General features: G+C 48.4%; 1 protein-coding gene across 1 annotated transcript; it reads left to right on the forward strand.

Moving 5' to 3' along the window:
* Window positions 1-390: 390 nt before the first annotated feature.
* CCT7 (chaperonin containing TCP1 subunit 7) lies at window positions 391-22,866 on the forward strand. The gene is made up of 12 exons (XM_062209659.1): window positions 391-549; window positions 7,618-7,771; window positions 8,432-8,538; window positions 12,264-12,389; window positions 13,827-13,879; window positions 14,244-14,415; window positions 18,973-19,137; window positions 20,126-20,314; window positions 20,936-21,033; window positions 21,372-21,504; window positions 21,900-22,106; window positions 22,507-22,866. The coding sequence occupies exons 1-12, from the start codon at window positions 544-546 to the stop codon at window positions 22,726-22,728; spliced, it is 1,632 nt and encodes a 543-aa protein (XP_062065643.1). The 5' UTR covers window positions 391-543; the 3' UTR covers window positions 22,729-22,866.
* Window positions 22,867-24,149: the final 1,283 nt, after the last annotated feature.

A 24,149-nucleotide genomic window follows, 5' to 3' on the forward strand; every position in this document is an offset into this window, starting at 1 on the left:
GAGGAGCCTCTGGCCGGTGCGCAGCCAGATATCGGCCATGGGGGCCAGGTTCCCAGGCCCGCTTCGCTCCCCCGTCCGCTTGTGACTGACACCTTTGTTAGCCTCCAGTCCCTCGTGTGTAAAGCAGGCACAATCATGGTACCCACGCATTGAGAGTTGTGAGGCTCTCACACCCCCGGAGATTCATTAATGCCGAGGTCTGGCACTCGGGGACTGAATGGAGGTTAGGTGCTCTGGGCCGAGAAAGGACCGCCTCCCCTCCACGCTCCACGAGAGTCGCGAGACTGAAACCCTCGACCCCCGTGATCAGCCACGCCGCTCGCTAGAGCGCCCTCTTAGCTCCAGCGTCGGCCTTTCTAGGCACAGCGACTCGGTGGTAGCGAACCATAGAGTGGCGGAAGTGGCCTGCGCGCTTCCTCTCCCGGCCCTACGACCTGGCGAAGCTTCTGGGAAGTTCTCTAGCGCGAGGCATTGTGGGGTTGCTGGGCGGCCCGCACACAGAGAAGGGAGGAGGAGTAGCGGGCTACTGAATAAGCTTCCAAGATGATGGTGAGTGGCGTCTCGCGCATCCGTCGGCATCTGCTGCCATCTGGCTGGTATCTGGGGCGTCCGGCCAGGGATCCGCTCTGTAGGACCCTTTCCCGCCCCCGGTCTCTGTCCTCGCCCGGATCTGTAGCCTGGGGCGACCCCAGCCCATCGCGGCCTTGCTTCTCCTGGGCACGGAGCAGGAGCCGTTGGCTAAGGCTGTGCGGGGCTCCGGGCTGTGATCGGGCCGTCTGGGGACTACAAGTCCCAGGGTGCTGTGGGGCCACGAACCCACGTAGGGGACCCCTTTTTCGGCTCCCCGGTCCCCCACAGTCGTGTCCTGTGAGCGAGTCGAGTGCAGGCCGAGCGTGCTTTGGCGGTCGGCGTCCGGCTTGGGGAGCGCGGGACGTAAAGACGCGTGTTTCCTACAACCGGCATGGCCGAACCCAGGGTTTCAGTGTGTTCGCATGCGTGGAAACAGACTCCTCCACTCGTACTTTAATTCATGCACTCAGTTATTAAACAAACGCATGTTTCGTGCTTGCTGAATGTGGTTGGGCATCCACAGGGTAGGTGGGTACAGCGCTTAGAGGTGGGAGGACCCGGCCTCTGACTGGCGACATTAGACAGGTTTTTATGGTTGGCTCATTAGCGCTAGGTCCTGTTTCCTAGAAGTGTGTGTGTGTGTGTGAGAGAGAGAGAGAGAGAGATGCGTTGAGAGTCTCAGAGGTTCCTCAAGGGCTCACTTTAGCTCTGCAACCCCACCTCCACCCCGCCCCTTTTCTCCTCAGTTGCTGACACCTTCTGTGGATCCCAGGAGTGGATGTTTCCTGGGTTGCTGCTCAGCAAGGCTAGCTGCTGCTGCTTTTTTTTTTTTTTTTTTTTTTAAGATTCATTTATTTATTTGAAAGGCAGAGGTAGAGAAAGGTCTTCCATCTGATGGTTCACTCCCCAGATGGTCACAATGGTAGGAGCTTGCTGATTCCGAGCCAGGAGCTTCTTCCAGGTCTCCCACATGGGTGCAGGGGCCCAAGGACTTGGGCCATCTTCTACTGCTATCCCAGGCCATATTAGGGAGCTGGATCAGAAGTGGAGCAGCCGGGACTTGAACCAGTGCCCATATAGGATGTCGGCACTGCAGGCTGTGGCTTTACCTGCTATGCCACAGTGCCGGCCCGAGGGCTAGCTTTTAAACGGATATTTGATGGCAAAAATCCTAAGATGTGCACTTGGCAATTCACGTATTCATTGTGGCCCATCAGTCCTACTCCTGCCGCTAATCCCTGTCTTGGCAGATGGCAGTCAGACTGGCACCTGCAAAATGTTCTCTGTGAGTCCACCTCCTATCTAAGGTAGAAAGAACTTGCATTCTTTCCTCTTCATGCATCTAGTACTACTGCTCCATCTTCAACTTTAGCTATTCTTTTAAAAACTTTTTAAATTTTTATTGAAAGGCAGAGGTCTTCATCTGCTGGCTCACTCCCTGAATGCTTGCAATAGCCAGGAAAGAGCCAAGTAGAAGCTGGAAACCGGGAATTCCGTCCAGGTCTCTCATGTGCGTGGCAGGGACCCAGATACTTCAGCTGTCACCTGCTGCATGCATCCCAGAGCATGCATTCACAGGAAGCTGGAGTCAGAAACCAGACTGGACTTGACCTCAGGCACTCCAGCCTGTAACTGGTGTGAGCATCCCAAGCAGTGTCTGTACTGCCTTTCCTGTTTTAAAAAAAAAAAATTGTTTTTGAACGAGAGCTCCCATCCATTGGTTCACTCCCCAAATTCCCAGAAGCCTGGAACTCAATCCAGCTCTCCCATCAGGGTGACAGGGACCCAGTTAGTTGAGTCATCACCACACATTTTAGGGTCTACATCAGCAGGACCTTGTAGCTAAGAGGTGGGTATCTAACCCAGGCACTCGCAACTTTGGCTATTCATGAAGAATCTATTCTTCTGTGCAGAGGTGCCATAGAATAGCAGTTGAGAGTGTAGGCTGTGGAGGCACACTGAATGCCTGGGCTCATCACTCAGCTCTTGTTACATAGCTGTGTGACTGTTCATTTCTGATCCTCGGTCACAGGGGATAGTGGTGTTTTTGTTAGGGGATTCAGTGAATACATGTAAAGTGTCTAGCATGTAGTAAGTGCTCAGCAAACGTTAGCTTTTATTCTGCTAGGCTGTACTTGCTTCCTTTTCTCTCTGTAATATACCCTCCCATAAGCGCTTTAGTTGGCATTAAAAGAACTTGGGGTCAGAACAAAGGTTCTTTGCTGTGATAAAACCTGCACCAAAGGGCTCTGGACCACTGCACTTGTGTTTTCCCTGGATGTATCCTTGCACTGTTCGACTCTTTGCCTACTGTATTTCTCACCTTTTGGAATGTGAACCTTGTATTGCCAAGAGTCGTCCTTACTGCATCAAATTGGCCTTTGCTATTCTGGAGCTGTCTGTGTTGCAAAGAGAGGTGAAAGGGCCCTGAAAGCTCATTTCTGTGATTTGGGTTTAGAACGTGCACCCTTCCCTCTGCAGTGGTTAGCCCTGTGCGCCTTGCACGTATAGATCCTGGTCTTGTTTTATGACATCAGCCTTAAAAGGCTTTATAAAGGTTTCTGAGGAACATAAAGAAGATGATCATTAAACAAGTTCTGAAGCCTTCCATGGTATCTTTGGTCAGATTTCCACACTCTATCATTTATTTCCTGGAGGAATAAAAGTGAGCAAGGTTAAAAGTAGCTTAGGGACAGAAGCTGGGATTTCCATAGCAGTGTTTGCTGCTTAATATTTAATTGTATTCCCAATATTTTATTCTTTTTAGATTTATTTATTTATTAGAGAGAGAGGTCCTCCGTCCACTGGTTCACTCTCCAAATGGCCGCAACAGCCAGAGCTGGGCCGATCTGAAGCCAGGAGCTTCTTCTGGGTCTCCTACATGGGTGCAGGGGCCCAAGGACTTGGACCATCTTCTGTTTTACCAGGCCATAGCAGGGAGCTGGGTTGCAAGTGGAGCAGCTGGGACTGGAAACGGCACCATATGGGATGCCAGCACCGCAGGCAGAGGCTTTACCTGCTGTGCCACAGCGCTGGCCCCTACATTTTTCTTTTATTGAAGGTACCAGAGACTGGGCCAACCGAGTAGCCTGAAGGAATTCTGAGAGTAAAGAGAAGCCATTTCTTGATGTCAGACCTGGGATACTTCAAGAAAAAGTGGGATTTTCCCTCCAGCCCATGCCTGACCCATGATATAGGAGGTTATCTGATAAGCATTCTTTTTGTTGTTGTTTATTTGAGAAGCATAGGGACAGGGAGGTCCTATCTGCTTTGCTGCCCAAATACCCACAACACCTGGGTCAGGGTTGAAGCCAGGAGTACAATCCAGGTCTCCCACATGGTGGCAGAACCCAATTATTTGGGCCATTGTTGCCGCTTTCCAGAGTCTGCATTGGCGGGAAGCTGGAGTCAGAAACCAGAGCTGTGAATTGAACGCATGCGCTCTACCTTGGGATGTGGGTATCTTAATTGCTAGGCTAAATACCCACCCCTGAAAGGAATCCTTTTATATATGTGATTTATTTATGATATATGTGATTTATTTACTGATTTGAAATTTAGAATTACACAGAGAGAGTAGAGACAGATCTTCCATCCACTGTTTCACTTCCCAAATGGCTACAATGGCCAGAGCTGTGCCATGCCGAACCCAGGAGCTTCCTCTGGGTCTCCCACGTGGGTGCAGGGATCCAAGGACTTGGCCTTCCTTTGCTGCTTTCCCTGGTGCATTAGCAGGGAGCTGGATTGGAAGTGGAGCAGTTAAGACTCAAACCAGTGTCCATATGGGATTCCGGCGCTGCCGACGCCGGCTTAACTCAGTGCACCACAATGCTGCCCAGGAATTTTTTTTATTATTTATTTATTTATTTTATTTTTGACGGGCAGAGTGGACAGTGAGAGAGAGAGAGAGAAAGGTCTTCCTCTTCCGTTGGTTCATCCCCCAATGGCTGCTCCAGCGGCACACTGCGGCCGGTGCACCGCGCTGATCCGAAGCCAGGAGCCAGGTGCTTCTCCTGGTCTCCCATGCGGGTGCAGGGCCCAAGGACCCGGGCCATCCTCCACTGCACTTCTGGGCCACAGCAGAGAGCTGGGCTGGATGAGGAGCAACCGGGACAGACTCTGGTGCCCTGACCAGGACTAGAACCTGGGGTGCCGGTGCCGCAGGCAGAGGATTAGCCTAGTGAGCCGCAATTGTTTTTTTTAAAAAAAAAAAAGCAGGAGAGGGACTTGCACTGTGGCATAGCAGGGAAAGCTGCTGCCTGTAGTTCTGGTTCAAGTCCCTGCTGCTCCACTTCCAATCCATTTCTCTGTATGGCCTAGGAAAGCAGTAGAAGATGGCCCAAGTCCTTGGGTCCCTGCACCTGGTGGGAGATCCGGAAGAAGCCTCTGGCTCCTAGCTTCAGATTGGCACAGCTCTGGCCATTGAGGCCAACTGTGGAGTGAACCAGCGGATGGAAGACATTTCTCTCTCTTTCTGCCTCTCTGTAACTCTGCCTTTCAAATAAATAAATGAATCTTTAAAAAGAAAAAAAGGCAGGAGAAAGAAAACAACCCAAAATGAACAAATTTTGTGTGATTATTAGATGAGCAACTTTAAAAAAAAAAAGATTTATTCATTTATTTGAAAGTCAGTTACACAGAGGAGAGGCAGAGAGAGAGAGAGAGAGAGATTTCTTCCATCCCATGGTTCACTCCCCAATTGGCCGCAACGGCCGGAGCTAAACCGATCCGATGCCAGGAGCCAGGAGCTTCTTCTAGGTCCCCCTCGTGGGTGCAGTGGCCCAAGGACTTGGCCATCTTTTTTTTTTTTTTTTTTTTTTGTGACAGGCAGAGTGGATAGTGAGAGAGAGAGACAGAAAGGTCTTCCTTTTTGCCGTTGATTCACTCTCCAGTGGCCGCTGCAGCTGGCGCATCGCGCTGATCTGAAGCCAAGAGCCAGGTGCTTCTCCTGGTCTCCCATGGGGTGCAGGGCCCAAGCACTTGGGCCATCCTCCACTGCCTTCCTGGGCCACAGCAGAGAGCTGGCCTGGAAGATGGGGCAACCGGGATAGAATCTGGCGCCCCAACCGGGTTAGAACCCGGTGTTCCGGCGCCGCAAGGCGAGGATTAGCCTGTTAAGCCACGGCACCAGCCATTGGGCCATCTTCTTCTGTTTTCCCAAGCCATAGCAGAGACGCTGGATTGGAGGTGGAGCAGCTGGGTCTTGAACTGGTGCCCATATGGGATGCCAGTGCTTCAGGCCAGAGCATTAACCTGCTGTGCCTCAGCGCCAGCCCCAGTCAAGCATTATTTTTTAAAAAATGTAGTGAGACATGTATTAAATTATCCTCACTTTCTTATTAGCTTGTTGGCATCTTTCCAGCTCCTTGTTAGACACTTTCATATTGTATTTTGCCCCTTACCCATTCTCAGCAGTGGTTTTTGTTTTAAAGTAAACCACAGTGTGCTATTCCTTTGCTAAAAGCTCTTCCCGAGCTCCCCTTCTCTGTAGCAGTCCTTAGCATTGTTTGTCTGCAAGTGTGTTTGTGGTCTGACTGCTAGCTGGTTGCCCTTCAGCTTCAGTCCAGGTCTCCTCTTGCTCACTCCCCTCCCGCTACCCTGTTAGAGGAGATGAGCTTAAGACCTTGCCCAGGTAATGTGGAGTCAGCCCCATGGGTCACTGGACTCTTTCTGGTAGGGATTCTCTCTCCTTTTTAGGCTGTGACACCCTTATGCTTTCCCGTGCCTTCCCTGCTCCAGACACCCGAGGGAACCCCAGGGCTGTATTAGGGCAGCGGCTTTGAAACATGCCCGTGCTGCATTCTCTATGACACACAAGTGTGGAAACACTGAGAAGACTAGATGTGGCTTAGGAGCTGGTCCTGAAGGCTCGGGTTTGGGTGCATTGTTAAGCTGCCTAAGCAGGCTGTTTAATGTGAGCAGTGGCCCTGCCTTCCTGGAGTCTCTAAAGCAGGTCTGCAGGTGAAGCCCTCATGGAGATACTGACTGTTCTGGTGTTCTGAGGAATGGTGTGAAATGGACACAACTTTCTGGGTGGTATCTGATAAGAAGGTAGTCACAGAAGCTTTAGGGAGCCAGCCTGAGAGACGGGAAATGTTGCCAGGCTAATCAGATGTGTTGTCATTTTGTGAGGCAGGACAAAGGTGCTGTTTGTTTCTCTGCGCATTTTCCTGCACTCCAGCTGAACGGCACTGACAAAGCTGCCCACCTGGGCATCTCCAGACAATACCGCAAGCTGTTGGCACTGTGTGTTTTGCATGAGTGCCTGCTCTGCTCCTGTGAGATTGAGCTGTAACACAGACAAGGGGATTTTCTCCTGGGGAGTGAATATGGAGCAGCAATACTTCCTCCTGTGTTGTGACCTAATTCCTCAGTGCAGGGAATAAGGTCAGAAGTTGGAAAGGCCATGCTTGTTCATCTGGGCATTGGAGAACATACGATTTGTTCTTTTAGACTAGATCAGTGATATCGAAACCGTGGTCCCACCTGGCACACTTGCAGAATATGCTGTAGTCTTGGCAGGCTCCCTGGAGGAAGTGGCTGCTTGGGAAATAGATGTGGTGGACAATGTTGGGATTGTGGTCTTTTTTTTTTTTTTTTCTTTTCTTCTTCTTCTTAATTTTGAAAGGCAGAGAGACACAGACACAGGGCAATCTTCCATCAGTGGTTTACTCCCTAAATGCCTACAACAGTTGGGGCTGGGCCAAGCTGCAGCCAGGAGCCCAGAACCCAGTCTGAGTCTCCCACATGGCTGGCAGAGACCCAGGTACTTGAGCCATCACCTGCTGCCTCTCAGGGTGGATGTTAACAGGGAGTTGGATCAGAAGCAGAGGAGCGGGACTCAAACCCAGGCACTGTGATAAGGGACGTGGGCATCCCAAGGTGGGTGGGGGTGGGGTCTTCACTGTGCCAAACACCTGTTCCAGCAATGTGGTTTCAAAAAGGCCTCCAGATCATTTTGTTATGGGGGAGCTGGCAGCATCTTCCCTCTGTCTTCGAGTTTCGTTGTAATAGATGATTAAAAGCAGTTAATTGTCCTTTCTTTAGCCAACACCAGTTATCCTGTTGAAAGAGGGGACTGACAGCTCTCAAGGCATTCCCCAGCTTGTGAGTAACATCAGTGCCTGCCAGGTGATTGCTGAGGCTGTACGAACCACGCTGGGCCCTCGTGGCATGGACAAACTTATCGTGGATGGCCGAGGTAAGTCTACTGGGACCTCAGGCGTGTTTGCAGGAGAGAAGGCTTCTGGGAAGTGTTTGGACTAGTTGTTTTCAGAAATCCCATTGCTTTCAGGATCTCTGAAAGATTGCTCACTCTGAGGTAGTTCCATTTCTTTCTTTTTATTTCTTTCAAAGGCAGAGTTACAGAGAGGCAAGAGAGAGGTCTTCCATCCACTAGTTCACTCTCCAAATGGCCACAGCATCTGCAGCTGGGCCGATCTGAAGCCAAGGGCCAGAAGTTTCTGGGTCTCCCACGTGGGTACAGGGGCCCAAAGACTTGGGCCACCTTCCACTGCCCTTCCAGGCCACAGCAGAGAGCTGGATCAGAAGTGGAACAGCCAGGACTCTAACTGGCACCCGGAGGACTTGAACTGGCACCCACATGGGAATGCCAGCACTGCAGGTGGTGGCTGTATCTGCTATGCCACAGCGCCAGCCCCATGCTATCTGTGGTCTTTACAAGCCTGGGATTTTAGGAGCACTTTGTGCACAGGGCTAACTGTCAAAGATTAGATTGGTCTCCCCCTGCATCATGCCCACCATGACCCCTTTGTTCATCACAGTAAAGCATATGTAAACTCTTAAGTCCAAATAAAAGACAGAACTTTAGACTTTAAATGTTTGTGTTCTTTCTTTCAAGGCAAAGCTACAATTTCCAATGATGGGGCCACAATCCTGAAACTCCTTGATGTCGTCCATCCTGCCGCAAAGACTTTAGTGGACATTGCAAAATCCCAGGATGCTGAGGTAGGAAAATTGGCTGGGGAACTGTTGAAATGGAGGTTGAGATATACATCTCTCCTCTTTCAAAAAAATTTTATCTGAAACTATAATTGTGCAGGTAATATATACTTATAAAAACATTTGGAATTGATAGGTTTTTTTCTTAGTTTTTTTTTTTTTTTAATTAATTTATTTAAGAGGTAGAGTAATAGACAGTGAGAAGGAGAGACAGAGAGAAAGGTCTTCCATCTGCTGGTTCACTCCCCAAATGGCCGCTAGGGTCAGAGCTATGCTGATCCGAAGCCAGGAGCCAGGTGCCTATTCCTGGTCTCCCACGCAGGTGCAGGGGCCCAAGCACTTAGGCCATCTTCCACTGCTTTCCCAAGCCACAGCAGAGAGCTATATTGGAAGAGGAGCAGCTGGGACTAGAAGCGGTGCCCATATGGGATGCCGGCGCCATAGGTAGAGGATTAACCTACTGTGCCATGGCGCTAGCCCTGTGGAATTGATAGTTTTTAAAATTCATGTTGTTCTCTTGCATGTTGCCTTTCATATCCATTAATGCATTGATGAATGGCAGTGGTATTTAGATCTCAGCCCACTACATGGTATCTTAGGACTAGGACTATGTGCTGTCATGTGAGTTGTTGGGTAAAGCATTTAACTTCTAAACTGTTGTCTTTTAAATGGGGTTGGAAACTAAGGTTTTCAGTCTGTCCCTCCCCCTTTAAAAAAAAATAGTGGTGAACTATATAACAGAATTTGTCTCTCTATCTCTCCCTCTCTCTGTGTAACTCTAACTTTCCAATAAATAAGTAAATATTTAAGTGAAACATTTATTTATTTTTTAAAAGATTTATTTATTTATTTATTTATTAGAAAGTCAGAGTTACAGAGAGAGCTCTTCTAACTGCTGATTTACTCCCCAGTTGGCTGTAATGGCCAGGACTGGACCAGTTCAAAGCCAGGAGCCAGGAGCTTCCATTCAGGTATCCCATGTGGGTAGTAGGAGCCCAAACACTTGGACCATCTTACATTGCTTTCCCAGGCTGTTAACTGGGAGCTAGATCAGAAGTGGAGCAGCTGGAACAAAATGGCACCCATGTGGGATGCCAGCATCCCAGGCAGTGGTTTTACCTGCTTTGCCACAATGCTGGCCCTCTTTTTAACCATTTTTAAGTATAATTCAGTGATATTAGTGGCTGTCTTTTTGAAAATCAAATTTTTAAAAAAATTTTTTGTATCTTTTTTTATTTATTTTATTTTTTTGACAGGCAGAGTGGTAGTGAGAGAGAGAGACAGAAAGGTCTTCCTTTTTGCCGTTGGTTCACCGTCCAATGGCCGCTGCAGCCGGCGCATCGCGCTGATCCAAAGCCAGGAGCCAGGTGCTTCTCCTGGTCTCCCATGCGGGTGCAGGGCCCAAGCACTTGGGCCATCCTCCACTGCACTCCCAGGCCACAGCAGAGAGCTGGCCTGGAAGAGGGGCAACCGGGATAGAATCCGGCGCCCCAACCGGGACTAGAACCTGGTGTTCCGGCGCCGCAAGGCGGAGGATTAGCCTGTTAAGCCACGGCGCCGGCCTGAAAATCAATTTTTTTAAAGATTTATTTATTTTCGGCCAGCACCTTGGCTCAATAGGCTAATCCTCCACCTGCGGCACCAGCACATCCGGTTCTAGTCCCGGTCGAGGCACTGGATTCTGTCCCGGTTGCTCCTCTTCCAGGCCAGCTCTCTGCTGTGGCCTGGGAGTGCAGTGGAGGATGGCCCAATTGCTTGGACCCTGCACCCATATGGGAGATCAGGAGGAAGCACCTGGCTACTGGCTTCAGATCAGCACGATGCACCGGCCGCAGTGGCCACTGGGGGGTGAACCAACGGAAAAAGGAAGACCTTTCTCTCTGTCTCTCTCACTGTCCACTTTGCCTGTCAAAAAAAAAAAAAAAAAAAAAGATTTATTTATTTTCTTCAAAAGGCAGAGTTAACATAGAGAGGGGGAGAGAAAGAGAGATCTTTCATGTGCTAATTCATTCCCCAAATGGCTACAATGGCTGGAACTGAGCCAATCTGAAGCCAGGAGCCAGGCGCTTCTCCCAGATGGGTACAGGGGCCCAAGCACTTGGGCCATCCTCCGCTGCTTTTCCTAGGCCATTAGCAGGGATCTCTATAGGAAGGGCGCACCTGGGATACCAACCAGTGCACATATGGGATGCTGGCCCCTTGAAATCAATTCTAACACTGGAGTCTTTGTAATCAATATTGAGAGAGACAGGTTTGATTGTTAGAGTCCCTGCTGGTATATTACAGATATGCCTGAAGTTATATTTTTAGGGATATTAGGACACAGTCGTTTATAAAGCAATATGACTGATATAAAATTAAAGTGAGTCGAGCCTGATTTGATTCTTTTTTTCTTTTTAAAGATTTATTTATTTATTTGAGAGGTAGAGTTACAGACAATAGAGGGAGAGACAGAGAGAAAGGTCTTGCTTCCGTTGGTTCACTCCCCAAATGGCTACAACGGTCAGAACTGTGCCGACCCAAAGCCAGGAGCCAGGTGCTATTTTCTGGTCTCCCATGCGGGTGCAGGGGCCCAAGCACTTGGGCCATCTTCTACTGCTTTCCAGGGCCATAGCAGAGAGCTGGATTGAAAGAGGAGCAGCCGGGACTAGAACTGGCACCCATATGGGATGCCAGCACCGCAGGTGGAGGATTAACATACTGCTCCACAGCACTGGCCCCGATTTGATACTGTCTTTAGTGAGGGGATTGTACCCTTCTGAGTAGATATCTGGCAGTTTAAACCCTTCTCTTTTTTTCCCTTGGAGAATTTTTACTCTACAAGAAGTTAAAAAACACAGTTAAAACTATGTTCCTTCCAAATGTGAAGTTAGCCAGTTTTCGTAAAAGCTTTTGTTCTTTTTCTCCTTCATTAAAAAAATCCCTTCATAGAAAAGTACCATCTGAAAAAGATTAGCAGACTAGTAATCTACTTATTCCAAGTAGTTTTGAAATAATAAAGAACTTTGGCCCCTACTGAGAGGCTTAGGCTGAGAATTCACTCTGTTAAAGTGCAGAATTTTTTTGTGCTACATAAACAATATTATTTTCTTACAGTTGGTTATTTGTGGCATGTAAGCATTGTACTGTAAGCCTGATTAGGACTGTCTTATTCATTTCAATGTCTTGTACTCTTATACTTAATAAATTAAGTTTTCAGTTAACTTTTGTATTTGATGTAGTATCCTGAGAAATTTGGTTGTCAAAATCAGCTCTCTTTGGAAAATGGGGCTGTCTGGGGAATTCTTCTATAGCCCAGGATCATTTGACAAGAGGAATATCTAACTACCATCACTTTCTTTCTTTTTTTTTTTTTTTTAAAGATTTATTTATTTATTTGAACGTCAGAGTTACACAGAGAGAGGAGAGGCAGAGAGAGAGAGGGAGGTGTTCCATCCACTGGTTCACTCCTCAGTTGGCCGGAGCTGTGCCGATCTGAAGCCAGGAGCCAGGAGCTTCTTCTAGATCTCCCATGTGGGTTTAGGGGCCCAAGGACTTGGGCCATCCTCTACTGTTTTCCCAGACCATTAGCAGGGAGCTGGATTGGAAGTGGAGCACCTGAGACTTGAACTAGTGCCCACATGGGATTCCAGCACTGCAGGTGGTGGCTTTACCTGCTGCGCCACAGTGCCTGCCCCTTTTTCTGTTACAAAACCTATGCTTCCAGAAAACACTTAGTTCCTGTCTTCCAGGTTGGTGATGGAACCACCTCAGTGACCCTGCTGGCTGCAGAGTTCCTGAAGCAGGTGAAACCGTATGTGGAGGAAGGGCTGCACCCCCAGATCATCATCCGTGCTTTCCGCACAGCCACCCAGTTGGTATGAGAGTATTCTTTAATTTTGCCTCCTCATCACTTGTATTGAAGATGATACCTTTACTGGGGTGTGGAGGGACTGGGACACAGGCTCCTTGGGCATTTCCTGACTTCTCCTAGGAATCTCCATTTACCATTCAGTAGCTATTTGATAAAAATATATTAATTTCTTTAATCCTCAAGTTAGAGGGTCAGCTTAGTAGACTATGATGTACATATAAGCTCTTAGTAAAGAGCACTGTGTTTTTCCTTTTTTCAATTAAAAAGAAATTTACTTGAGAGGCAGAGAGCAGGAGCTCCCATCTGCTGGTTCCCTCACCAATGCCCACAATGGGCAGGAGGATATGGGGTATGAAGCTAGGAGCCAGGAACACATCCCATGTCTCCCACATGGATGGCAAGAACCCGACTACTTGAGCCATTAATGTTACATCTCAGAGTCTGCATTAGTAGGAATTTAAAATCAGAAGCAAGAGGTAAGTATTGAGCCCAGGCATTCCAGGGTGCAGTGATGGCCTCCTAACTGGCAGCTTAACCCCTGGGCCAAATGCTTGCCTCATAAGAGCTTTTTTTTCTGTTTTATTAAGACCCTCACTACACATCTAAAGGCCTCCCTATTTTTTTTTTAAGATTTATTTTATTTATTTGAAAGAGTTACAGAGAGAAGAGAGGTCTTTCATCTGCTGGTTCACTCCCCAGATGATTGCAATAGCCATGGCTGAGCCAGTCCAAAGCCAGGAGCCAGGAGCTTCTTCTGGGTCTCCCCTGCGGGTGCAGGGACCCAAAAACTTGGGCCATCTTCCACTGCTTCCCCAAGCCTTGGCAGAGAGCTAGATTGGAAGTGGAGCAGCCGAATCTGGAACCAGTGCCCATATAGGATGCCTGCACTGCAGGCGGTGGCTTTACCTGCTATGCCACAGCGCCGTCCCCTACCTTCATTTTTTAAGTTGGAGAAAGTCACTTAATTGATCTAAGCTTTTTCTCTTTTTTGCTATTTCAAGTAGTAACATTAAAATGAGATCATAGTTGAAGTGTTCTGTGGAAAAAAAGTTTAAATTACTATGTGCATTATGTATAACTAATACATTAAGTACTAGAAGTTACCTCGAGTGTTTGTAGAAAGCTAGGAAATTTGACCTGACCTAGTGTCACATCTTGTTTCCCACTCATTTGTTGTAATGTGCTACTGGCAGGCCCAGAGCTAATCCTGGAAGCACCCTGATGACTCTTCAGAACTGTATACTTGCTCTACATTTCTAATTGTGGGACTTTGCTAAACTATTATAGTTCTAAATTTTTCTAGGCAGCTTTTACAAGACCCGTTTTGTTTGAGCTGTAGAATGGAAGTGTGTAAGATTGGGGACTAACAGATTAGGGAGAATGAGATTTTTCACCTGTTTTTATTAGCATGAGAGCCTCACTCAACTTCTGTTCTTGGCAGGCAGTTAACAAGATCAAAGAGATTGCTGTGACTGTGAAGAAGCAAGATAAAGTGTAAGTTCCCAGTGGACTTTGTCAGAAACTTGATTTCTTGTGATCAGCCTGGCTGCAGCAGCCTGTTGCTGTCCTTATGTGGGCCTGGGGCTATTTGGCTCTTGTCACACCTTTGGCTGTGCCCCATGTCACACAGCACAAAAGAGGCAGTGAACCGTAGTTTAAAAGCTGTCTGTCATATGTGAGGTCTTTGACTGCAGTCTCCATCTGTCACTAGTAATATGCCCTGAAGATGCAAAATTTGATCAAGTTGGAGAGGGCTGAATTCAGAGGCTGGAAGGGACCCACCTCCCTGTTGCGATAGAATCAGGTAAGAGGAACTTGCATTTTGAGACCTGATGCAGTTTTCACTGCTGTGTTGCAGGGAGCAGAGGAAGCTGCTGGAGAAGTGTGCCATGACAGCGCTGAGCTCCAAGCTCATCTCCCAGCAGAAAGCCTTCTTTGCTAAGATGGTGGTTGATGCGGTGATGATGCTTGATGATTTGTTGCAGCTTAAAATGATTGGAATCAAGAAGGTCCAAGGTGGAGCCCTAGAGGTAAGCCTGCCGCAGCCTCCTAAGACAGCTCCTTGCTTTCATACCAGGCCCTTGGACAGTGTCATCATATAGGAGGAGGGCACACAGTGTATGTAGAGAGAGAACGCATACTGGACAGGAAGCCAGTCTTGGGCTAAACTTCCCATACTGCCACTACAGGCTGTTGCTATAGATACCTTTTGTAACTGCTGTGGATCTTTATTTGCCTGTCAGCAGAATAGAAAATTGGACTGGTTGAATTTTTTAAAAATTTATTTATTATTTGAAAGGCAGAGAGAGAGAAAGAGGTCTTCCATCCGCTGGTTCACTCCCGAGATGGCTGCAACGGCCAGAGCTGTACTGATCCAAAGCCAGGATCCAGGAGCTTCTTTCAGGTCTCCCACTCAGGTGCAGGGGCCCAATGACTTGGGCTATCTTCTACTGCTTTCCTTGGCCATAACAGAGAGCTGGTTCAGAAGTGGAGCAGCAGGGAATCGAACCAGTGCCCATATGGGATGCTGGCACTGCAGGCGGCAGCTTTACCCACTAGGTCACAGTGCTGGCCCCTGGTTGATTCTTAAATTCTGAGATTCTCTGTATTAATGTGTGTGTGTGTTGGAGGGTAGGGCTAGCTCAGAATTCTCTAAACTACTAGATCCTAGGAGTACTTTTCAGTCTGTCTTCAACCCTGAGCAATAGATGGTCATGTTGTCCTTTCTTTTATTCATGTATCGTGAGTAGATGATACATAGTTTAAACTCTAAACAGGCCTAAAATAAGGTGGCCCATCTACCACCCCAGCCCCATATGCAGGCACTATTTTTAAAATTAAATAATTTATTTTAAAAAGGGGTTGGAGAGAGAGGTATCTTTCATCTACTAATTCAATCTCCAAATGTCAGCAACAGCAATGGCTGGGCCAGACCAAAGCCAGGAGCCAAAAACTCCATCCAAGTTTCCCACATGGATGGTGGAGCCCCATCTACTTGGGCTATCTTCCTCTGCCTTCCCAGGTACATTAGCAGGAAGCTGCATGGGAAGTGGAGTAACAAGGACTCGAATCCCAGTGCTCTGATATGGGTAACTGGCATTCCCATGTGAGATGCTGGTGTGCCCTGGTGCCCTCCCCTGTAGCCACTATTATCAGTTTCTAGGTATTCATCCAGAATTTGTGCGTATATAAGCATGCATGTAAATATTATTTATTTAAACAAATGATCACTAATAGTACATAATGTCCATTTAAAAACATGTTTCAAAAATTTGTCATATTTAACATGTATAACTCTCTTTTAAGGTTCATTTATTTATTTATTTGAAAGGCAGAGTTACAGAGAGAAAAAGTGAGACATATCTTCCATCTGCTGGTTTACTCCCCAAATGGCTGCAACAGCCAGAGCTGAGCTGATCAGGATCCAAGGGCTTCTTCTGGGTCTCCCACATGGATGCAGGGGCCCAGGGACTTGGGCCATTTTCTACTACTTTCCCAGGTGCATTAGCAGGGAGCTGGATCAGAAGTGGAACAGCCGGGACTTGAACTGGCACCTGTATGGAATGCCAGCACTGCAGGTGGCAGCTTTACCCGCTACGCCACAGTGCTGACACTGGAACTGAAATTTTTTTATTTTATTTTATTTTTTTATTTTTATTTTTGACAGGCAGAGTGAACAGTGAGAGAGAGAGAGAAAGGTCTTCCTTTTGCCGTTGGTTCACCCTCCAGTGGCCGCCGTGGCTGGCGCGCTGTGGCCGGTGCACCGCGCTGATCCGAAGGCAGGAGCCAGGTGCTTCTCCTGGTCTCCCATGGGGTGCAGGGCCCAAGCACTTGGGCCATCCTCCACTGCACTCCCTGGCCACAGCAGAGAGCTGGCCTGGAAGTGGGGCAACCGGGACAGAATCCGGCGCCCCGACCGGGACTAGAACCTGGTCTGCCAGCACCACAAGCAGAGGATTAGCCTATTGAGCTGCGGCGCTGGCCTAGAGATGTTCTTTGATACTAGTGTCTCTGCTCTACTTTTGACCTTTCTCATCTCTGCTTTGCTCTACTTTCTCTGCTCTGTCTCACTGATCTCAACCTGAAGGGATTTATAAGGCAAACTCGTGCATGAAATGTTATAGACTGGCCCTTTACATCTGGGCTTTCCTACTTCCATTGGATTGGCATTCACCAACCCAGAATCAAAACTGATAATCTTATCTGGAGTGAAAGCCAGAGATTCTAATACACACTTGTGTTTTCCCCGGCCTGTCCCAGTTCACTAAGTGAATATAAAATTCTTAACATAAAGCCTGACCCAGAATCCAATAAACAGTAATGATGATTATTTACTTATTCTCAGGATTAACAGAGAACTTCCTGGTCTGTATCTTTAGTCTTCCCTGAGCCTCTTGTTCCTGTATCTAATTGCTACTGAACTCTCTCTGTTGTCCTCTACAGGTATGCTGTGTTCTGTGTTCTGTATTCCTTCTCACAGTTGGTATCACCTCTGTTTATGCAGTCACCCAAACCAGTAATCTAGGGTCATCCTTGAAAACTGACTCCCTACAACTTGCTTTATTTTGATTGTTTTTGTTTTTTAAGATTTTTATTTATTTATTTGAGAGGTAAAGTCACAGACAGGTCCTCCATCTGTTGATTCACTCCTCAGTGGCCAGAGCTAGTCCAATCTGAAGCTGGGAGCTTCCTCTGGGTCTCCCATGTGGGTGCAGGGGCCCAAGCACCTGGCGCCTTAATACTTTTCTGCTTTCCCTAGCCATCAGCAGAGAGCTGAATGGGAAGAAGAGTAGCTGGGACATGAACTGGAGCCCATATGATGCTGCAGGCAGAGGCTCAGCCCACTGTGCCACAATGCCAGCCCTTCTCCACAACTTGTTAATCACCTGTTGTTCTGTACCTAGTTACTGATTTACTTAATCTGCATGCTTCCCCTAAACCAATTCTACTTCAGTTGCAGGGTGAAGTTCCCCACTTGACTCCTGCATAAAGCTTTCTGTGGTCACATTGCCTACAGGACAGGAGCCTGACCTTAACTGTGCCTATCAGATCCTTCTAAACTGGCCTCTGCCTGCCTTCCCCTCTTTCTCCCTCCACACTCCTCACTGGTTGGTCCTTGCCCTCTACTTCATATTCTAGCTTCTTTGAATAGCTTTTCATTCTCTGACTCCATAACACTGCCCTCTACCTCTTGGAACACCTCCTTTCTTACTTTTTCTGTTTGACTGATTTCTGCATCCATCAGGATTCAGCTTAGGCATTACCCCCTTGGGCTGTGGATTTGAGTGATGCAGGAATTGGGGACAGAGGGTATTTCAGAAAGTTCATGGAAAGTAGAATATGGCTGGCGCCGCGGCTCAATAGGCTAATCCTCTGCCTCCGGTTCTAGTCCCGGTCAGGGTGCCGAATTCTGTCCCAGTTGCCCCTCTTCCAGTCCAGCTCTCTACTATGGCCCGGGAGTGCAGTGGAGGATGACCCAAGTCCTTGGGCCCTGTACCCGCATGGGAGACCAGGAGAAGCACCTGGCTACTGGCTTCGGATCAGCGTGGTGCGCCGGCCGCAGTGGCCATTGTGGGGTGAACCAACGGAAAAAGGAAGACCTTCCTCTCTGTCTCTCTCTCTCTCTCTCACTGTCCACTCTGCCTGTTAAAAAAAAAAAAGTCGAAAGTAGAATAAAAATATAAATATATTTTGGTGCCAAATATTTTGAGATCCACAAGTTCATGGAAATGGGTATTAGAAAAACTATGGATTTCAAAAATTTTTTTTGCTCCAAAATAATCTTGCTTCTGTTTTTCTGTGAATAGGCTACAGTATTACTTTTATCAGTAGACTACAGTATTACAGATTAGCACTGTAAGTTAGCACTGACAGAAGGCCCAAAGTTATTGAACAGGTTAACCTTTTTTGTGGAGTTGAGGGGTGGTTACTATAAAGAGCTGAGATTTGAACCTAAGCCTTAGTGAGTGCAGCATGCTTTCCTTTGTGCCCTGCTGTTAAATCCTGCTTCTGTTGTGGAACTGGAAGAAGGCTCTGCCTTGAGGGATTGAGAGATGAGCCATGATGATAATGGTGCTGGGCGTTTCTGGTTCTTACCTAAACTTCTTGGCTGTATCTTCTAGAACGAGGCAGCAGCCAGGCTATAGCACATGTGGTGTGGGGTGTGTGTCGGGGTACATGAGGATGTGTGTGGGAGAAGGAAATTTGAGAGTTGGGATTGAGGGTGGGGGGAAGCCTTGGACAGCTCTGCCTTACTCATAAACACCTGGCTACAGTGTTGTCCATTGGCAAGTGTTTTAGAGACCAGTCTTAGAGCTCAGACAGGCCTTGACCCAATCTGTGTCTCTGAACCGCATGATTTACTCTGATTAAAGGAACAGCTAAAATACGTTTTGTGCTTATTTTTTTAAAAAAGTGATTTGCCCCGAATTTTGTAGTAATGGAAAGACTGAGCAGTGAAACAAAGACCTGGTTTATTCTTTCATGTTCGTGGGAGTGGCCAGGCACTAGCCCAGCAAACTATAACTTGCTGTTCTTTTATGCCATTGAAGTATTTGTTTGTTTGTTGTATTTTTTTTTTTAAACAGGAGTCTCAGCTGGTAGCCGGTGTTGCGTTCAAGAAGACTTTCTCTTACGCTGGGTTTGAAATGCAGCCCAAAAAGTACAATAATCCTATGATTGCCCTTTTAAATGTTGAGCTTGAGCTGAAGGCCGAGAAAGATAATGCTGAAATCAGAGTCCACACAGTTGAGGTAAGCCCCACTTGCTGGCGGAGGCATGGAAATGGGCAGTTTTCTGGGCCAGAACCTTGGGTCTTTGTGGCTGTCTTGGGCCCAGCTCTGCTTCTCAGGCTCCTGTGGGTCCCTTTCTCTTGCCTCCCTAAATATTGATGTCCAGATACCACGCCCGCATCTTTCCCTTCTCTGTACTCTCCCTGAGGGAATTGCGTAGGGAAGCTCTGAAATGTTCTGCTATGTCTCTGGAGTTGGCAGGGGTCCTGCAGCTACACAGCCTGCTACAGACTCCTTCCCATTCTAGACCGGATCTCATGCTGCATCTTGGCCCCTGTCACTGATTTTTTTTTTTTTTTTAATATTTCATTTATTTAGTTAAAAGATAGAGTTACAGAGAGAAAGAGGTCTTGTATCCACTGGTTAACTCCCTAAATGGCTGTAATGGCCAGAGCTGGGCCAATCTGAAGCCAGGAGTCAGGAGCTTCTTCCTGCAGTTGGGCCATCTTCTTCTGCTTTCCCAGGCCATCAGCAGAGAGCTGGATCGGAAGAGGAACAGCCAGGACACAAAACTGGCACCTATATGGGATGCTGGCACCCCAGGCTAAGCTGGCCCCCTGTCACTGATAACTAACAAAGTTGCCTCTGGAGATAGCAGTATCACACAGGACAGGATGGCTTTTAGGGGATGAAGTGGTTTTGTTATTGGGAACTCCATGGCTGCTGCCTTTCAGAAGAGGCTAAATTGTTTCTCACATGTTGCCAGTGTCGGCTCTGGTGTAGCTTCTGGCCCCAAGATTATTTTCTGCTTTGGTGTTTGTAAGTTTGAGGCAGTTTCTAAGTCACCTTATTTGGGTCTCTGTTTACTTGGATTGAGGAGTGGCTGTTGTGTTTGCCCTGCTAATTTCCAGATACATCAGCATGTCTTACTTTGAGGTATGTGTTTTAGGCCACCTTAGGTGTCACCTTCTATCCCAGTGTGTCCTTACTCTTCTCTGGGTCTCTTCAGGATTATCAGGCAATTGTTGATGCTGAGTGGAACATTCTCTATGACAAGTTAGAGAAGATCTACCATTCGGGAGCCAAAGTCATCTTGTCCAAACTGCCCATTGGGGATGTGGCCACCCAGTACTTTGCTGACAGGGACATGTTCTGTGCCGGCCGAGTGCCTGAGGAGGATCTGAAGAGGACGATGATGGTAACCAGATTTTCTCAGGCTGCTTGTTGGCCTGCGTGGCCCTGGGGAGTGGAGTGTGCTGCCATGTTGGTGTGTGAATCCAGCCCCTCTCCTCAGCCCAGTCTTTCTGCCAGGAAGCACCCCATTGCTGGTGTGTTTGTGTGTGCTCAGTAACACAGACTGCTTAAAGGTGGTCTGGCCCCGCAAGTCAGGCAGGGAAGCTGGCTGTCATGCTGTCATCAGCTCCACAAGCTCAAGCAGGGATGCGCCCAGCCAGATTCTTCCCTTCTTGCAGATCTCACAAAGAGTGCTTTTTCAAAGTCTAAGATGTTGCCCTGAGTTCCCTTGCTTGGCCCCAGAGCACCCTTGTTTAGGGCAGGGAATATAGGCTGCAGTGAAACCAGTAACTTCTTTTAACTGGGCCTGTTTGTCCTTTAAGGGTTTAGCCTTTGTTTGCTACTTTTTCAGAGATGGGTAAGGGCCAGCTGGAGGTCAGGGGACAGGGTGGGCTATCAGGTGCAGTGGGCTCGGCGGCACAGCAGTCCAACACGGGAACTGATTCTGAGATGAGGAGGCTGGAAGCTGACTGTGGCTTCGTTGTGAGCCTTTCCTGCTGGTGGTCATGCCTGCCTTGTTCCCCAGGCCTGTGGTGGCTCTATCCAGACCAGTGTGAATGCTCTGTTACCAGACGTGCTGGGCCGCTGCCAGGTGTTTGAAGAGACCCAGATTGGAGGCGAGAGGTGAGTGGGTCTGGCCTTCTGCCAGCTTTGGGGTGTGGTATACTGCTTGTATGTTGTTTTTTGAGGCCTCACCTTTTGGAGCATAGAGAGCTCAGACTCCTACAGTGTTAGGGGAGGGAAGATCTTGTTGAGTCAGAAGTCTGACTCTGCAGTTGTTCGTGCCCCAGTGATACAGCCCCAGAGCTTCATAAGAAAATGTCTTTAGGGTTGGGATTGGACAGCCTGCATGGTGAGCACAAGAATTGCTACCAAGTATTGAGGGGGCTTGGCGGTGAGAACAGGTATGGCAGGATGGCTGCAGAAAGGAATTCACGTGTATAATTTGGTCCTGGGTACAGATACAATTTCTTCACCGGCTGCCCCAAGGCCAAGACTTGCACCTTCGTCCTCCGAGGTGGTGCTGAGCAGTTCATGGAGGAGACGGAGCGGTCCCTGCATGACGCCATCATGATTGTCAGGAGGGCCATTAAGGTACTGGGATGGTGGCCTCCTGCCTGTGCCACCTACTCACCCTCCCTCACTAATCTGACCCTGGATTTGTGTGGTAATTGCTTCTTTGTATAATCTGCCCTCTCTGGAATGTTGGTCCTGGTGTATCCCACAAATGACAGTCTCAAATAGGGCCTGCTGCCTTAAAGGCTAAGACTTGTCAGCACACTGCAGAGCTGTTGTCAGCCGTTGTGGAGACTGTGCTGGTGTCTACAAGGCACACATGACCTTGACGGTAGGAAACCATAAAGTTCACTCTATTGAACTTGAGGCCATGACTAGGGGCTTTGGGTTAGGGGGAGGGAGTGAGGAAGCACCCTATCCTGGAGCTTGGACTGGGGACCTGCTTGAACTGAGAGGTGGTCTGGTCTCTGCAGAATGATTCAGTAGTGGCTGGTGGCGGGGCCATTGAGATGGAGCTTTCCAAGTACCTGCGAGATTACTCAAGGACTATTCCAGGAAAACAGCAGCTGTTGATTGGGGCGTATGCCAAGGCCTTGGAGATCATCCCACGTCAGCTGTGTGACAATGCTGGTTTCGATGCCACGAACATCCTCAACAAACTGCGAGCTCGGCATGCCCAGGTGGGTCCTTCTTGAGGTCCACGGGTTGGGTTGGATGGGGCTGGATTGTGAGTGTGTGTTGTGCGCGCTGAGCCAAGTGATGGGCTGGAACAAAGCCCAGCACCAACCGGGTGACTGCCTCTGGAGGCAGAGGAGGCCACTGTGCCAGGACTGGAGGAAGGCCCAGAGCTCTTGCATGATCAGCATGGCCAGGGTTAGAAGGCAGTGACTGGCAGGAGCAAGGGTGGGAAGAGGTGCCACTTCCAGGTTCCTGTGGTGAAGCCATGGGACGATGCCCTGTCTGGGGAAGCTCGTCCAGTTCAGGTTACAGGGATTGGATTCTTGATGCCCTGAGTCTTTAGGAAGGTGCACCAGAAGTTGGAGCAGCTCTGCATCACTTCCGTTTGTGCTGCTGTTTCAGGGCGGCATGTGGTACGGGGTGGACATCAACAACGAGGACATTGCCGACAACTTTGAGGCTTTTGTGTGGGAGCCGGCGATGGTGCGCATCAATGCCCTGACGGCAGCCTCAGAGGCAGCTTGTCTTATCGTGTCCGTAGATGAAACCATCAAGAACCCCCGCTCGACTGTGGATGCGCCGCCAGCAGCAGGCCGTGGCCGAGGCCGTGGCCGTCCCCATTGAGGGGCACCCTGTCCATCTTATGGCTGCTTACAGGGTCCATTTGCTGTCCCCGCCTTGGTTAGTTGCTGTTACAAGGAAGGGATAGTAATTGGCCCAACTTCTCCGTGGAGGGTATTTAAATAAAACTTAACACTTAGAGTTACCTTTGTAAGTTATTTGTGCACAGTTTTACTCAAATGTCTGACTGCAGCACAGAATTTTTGCTTTGCAATCACTTGCTCAAAAGTTTAAAAAAAAAAAAAAAAGACAATTATCTTCCATCTGCTTCAGGGGCTCCTGTCTGGAATTTCACAATTTCATCACGGTTGCCTTGGAAATAGCAACATTCGGAGTTGCTGATCTTCTCTAACAGGGTCACGTTTAACGCTGGCCTGGCCAGGCAGGGCTCCTCTGGCTTGAGTAGCAGTGTTCCAGCACCTTGTCTGTGCCTGCTACCTCTGTATTGTGCGTGCTTAGTCAAGAGCTTGAGCTTGAGGCCTCTAGGAGGGATATTGGGGTAATGTCACATCCTCTGTACTCTGGCGACCTATTGCATCTCCTGAGAAGGGGGAGGAAAGGGCATCCAGCCAGTCTTTCCTGTCCGGCCACCAGGCATTGAGGGTTTCCCTTCTTTCTCTTGACCTGCAGAAGTTTTGAACAGCACTGAGAAACGGAATCCAGAGAGCTCTGGTAGTCCCTTCCCTTGACCCAGTCTCGATAGCTGACCTGCATTAGCTGTAGTTGTTGCAACTAGAGAGGAACGATTACCACCTTGAACCACTGAAGCTTGTGCTGCCTGAAACTAGGAAGCTTTTTAGTTCTCATGTGTGGTTAGTTGGACTGGGAAGCAGAATGGGGCAGTGGGTAGGTCCAGGCCTTGAAGTCTCGCATCCTTCCTAATGTGGTTTTAAAAGTAGACTAATTATCAGAGGCTTAACTGTTTCACTTGCGGAACGCTCATTCTGTTTGCTTTGTGTTTGTTAAGAGTAAGTTGGGAGTCTGCACACATGTTCTTTTTGTTTTCAAATATTTCAAGACCATAGTAATCAAATCGGCAGGGCAAGCCCATCTTATAGCAAAGCCAAGACCAGGCCATGATAGAAACTTGGACAAAGCCTGATTGGCTGTCCAGAGCTCAGCTGCTCCACTGAGACTGGGTTTACCCTTGAAGATGATCTCTTCCAGCTGGTGAGCCAGCAGTGACATATCCTAAGGCCTTTGCGTGCAGGCACTGAAAGCAGGGCTAAGCTGTGGCAGGAGCAGTTGTCTGGATGGCGTTCCTCCTTCAGTGTCTGCGATCCTGAGGCAAGTCTTAGTTCTTCGTTCAGCCCACTGACGCTGGGGGGTTATCTACTCCCTGCCTGCCCCTGCGCACTCCAGCTGCAGAGGCTAAGGTGACAGACTGACAAGCAGGGCTATATGTTTACTTCCCTGGGACAGAT

This window comes from Lepus europaeus, chromosome 13, assembly GCF_033115175.1.
Source record: "Lepus europaeus isolate LE1 chromosome 13, mLepTim1.pri, whole genome shotgun sequence".
NCBI lineage: Eukaryota > Metazoa > Chordata > Mammalia > Lagomorpha > Leporidae > Lepus > Lepus europaeus.

Excerpts from the sequence above, each read along its gene's own strand:
- CCT7 (XM_062209659.1), top strand. Across the intron at positions 8,539-12,263 it reads CAAAATCCCAGGATGCTGAG|GTTGGTGATGGAACCACCTC; the intron begins GTAGGAAAATTG and ends CCTGTCTTCCAG. Across the intron at positions 20,315-20,935 it reads ATCTGAAGAGGACGATGATG|GCCTGTGGTGGCTCTATCCA; the intron begins GTAACCAGATTT and ends CTTGTTCCCCAG.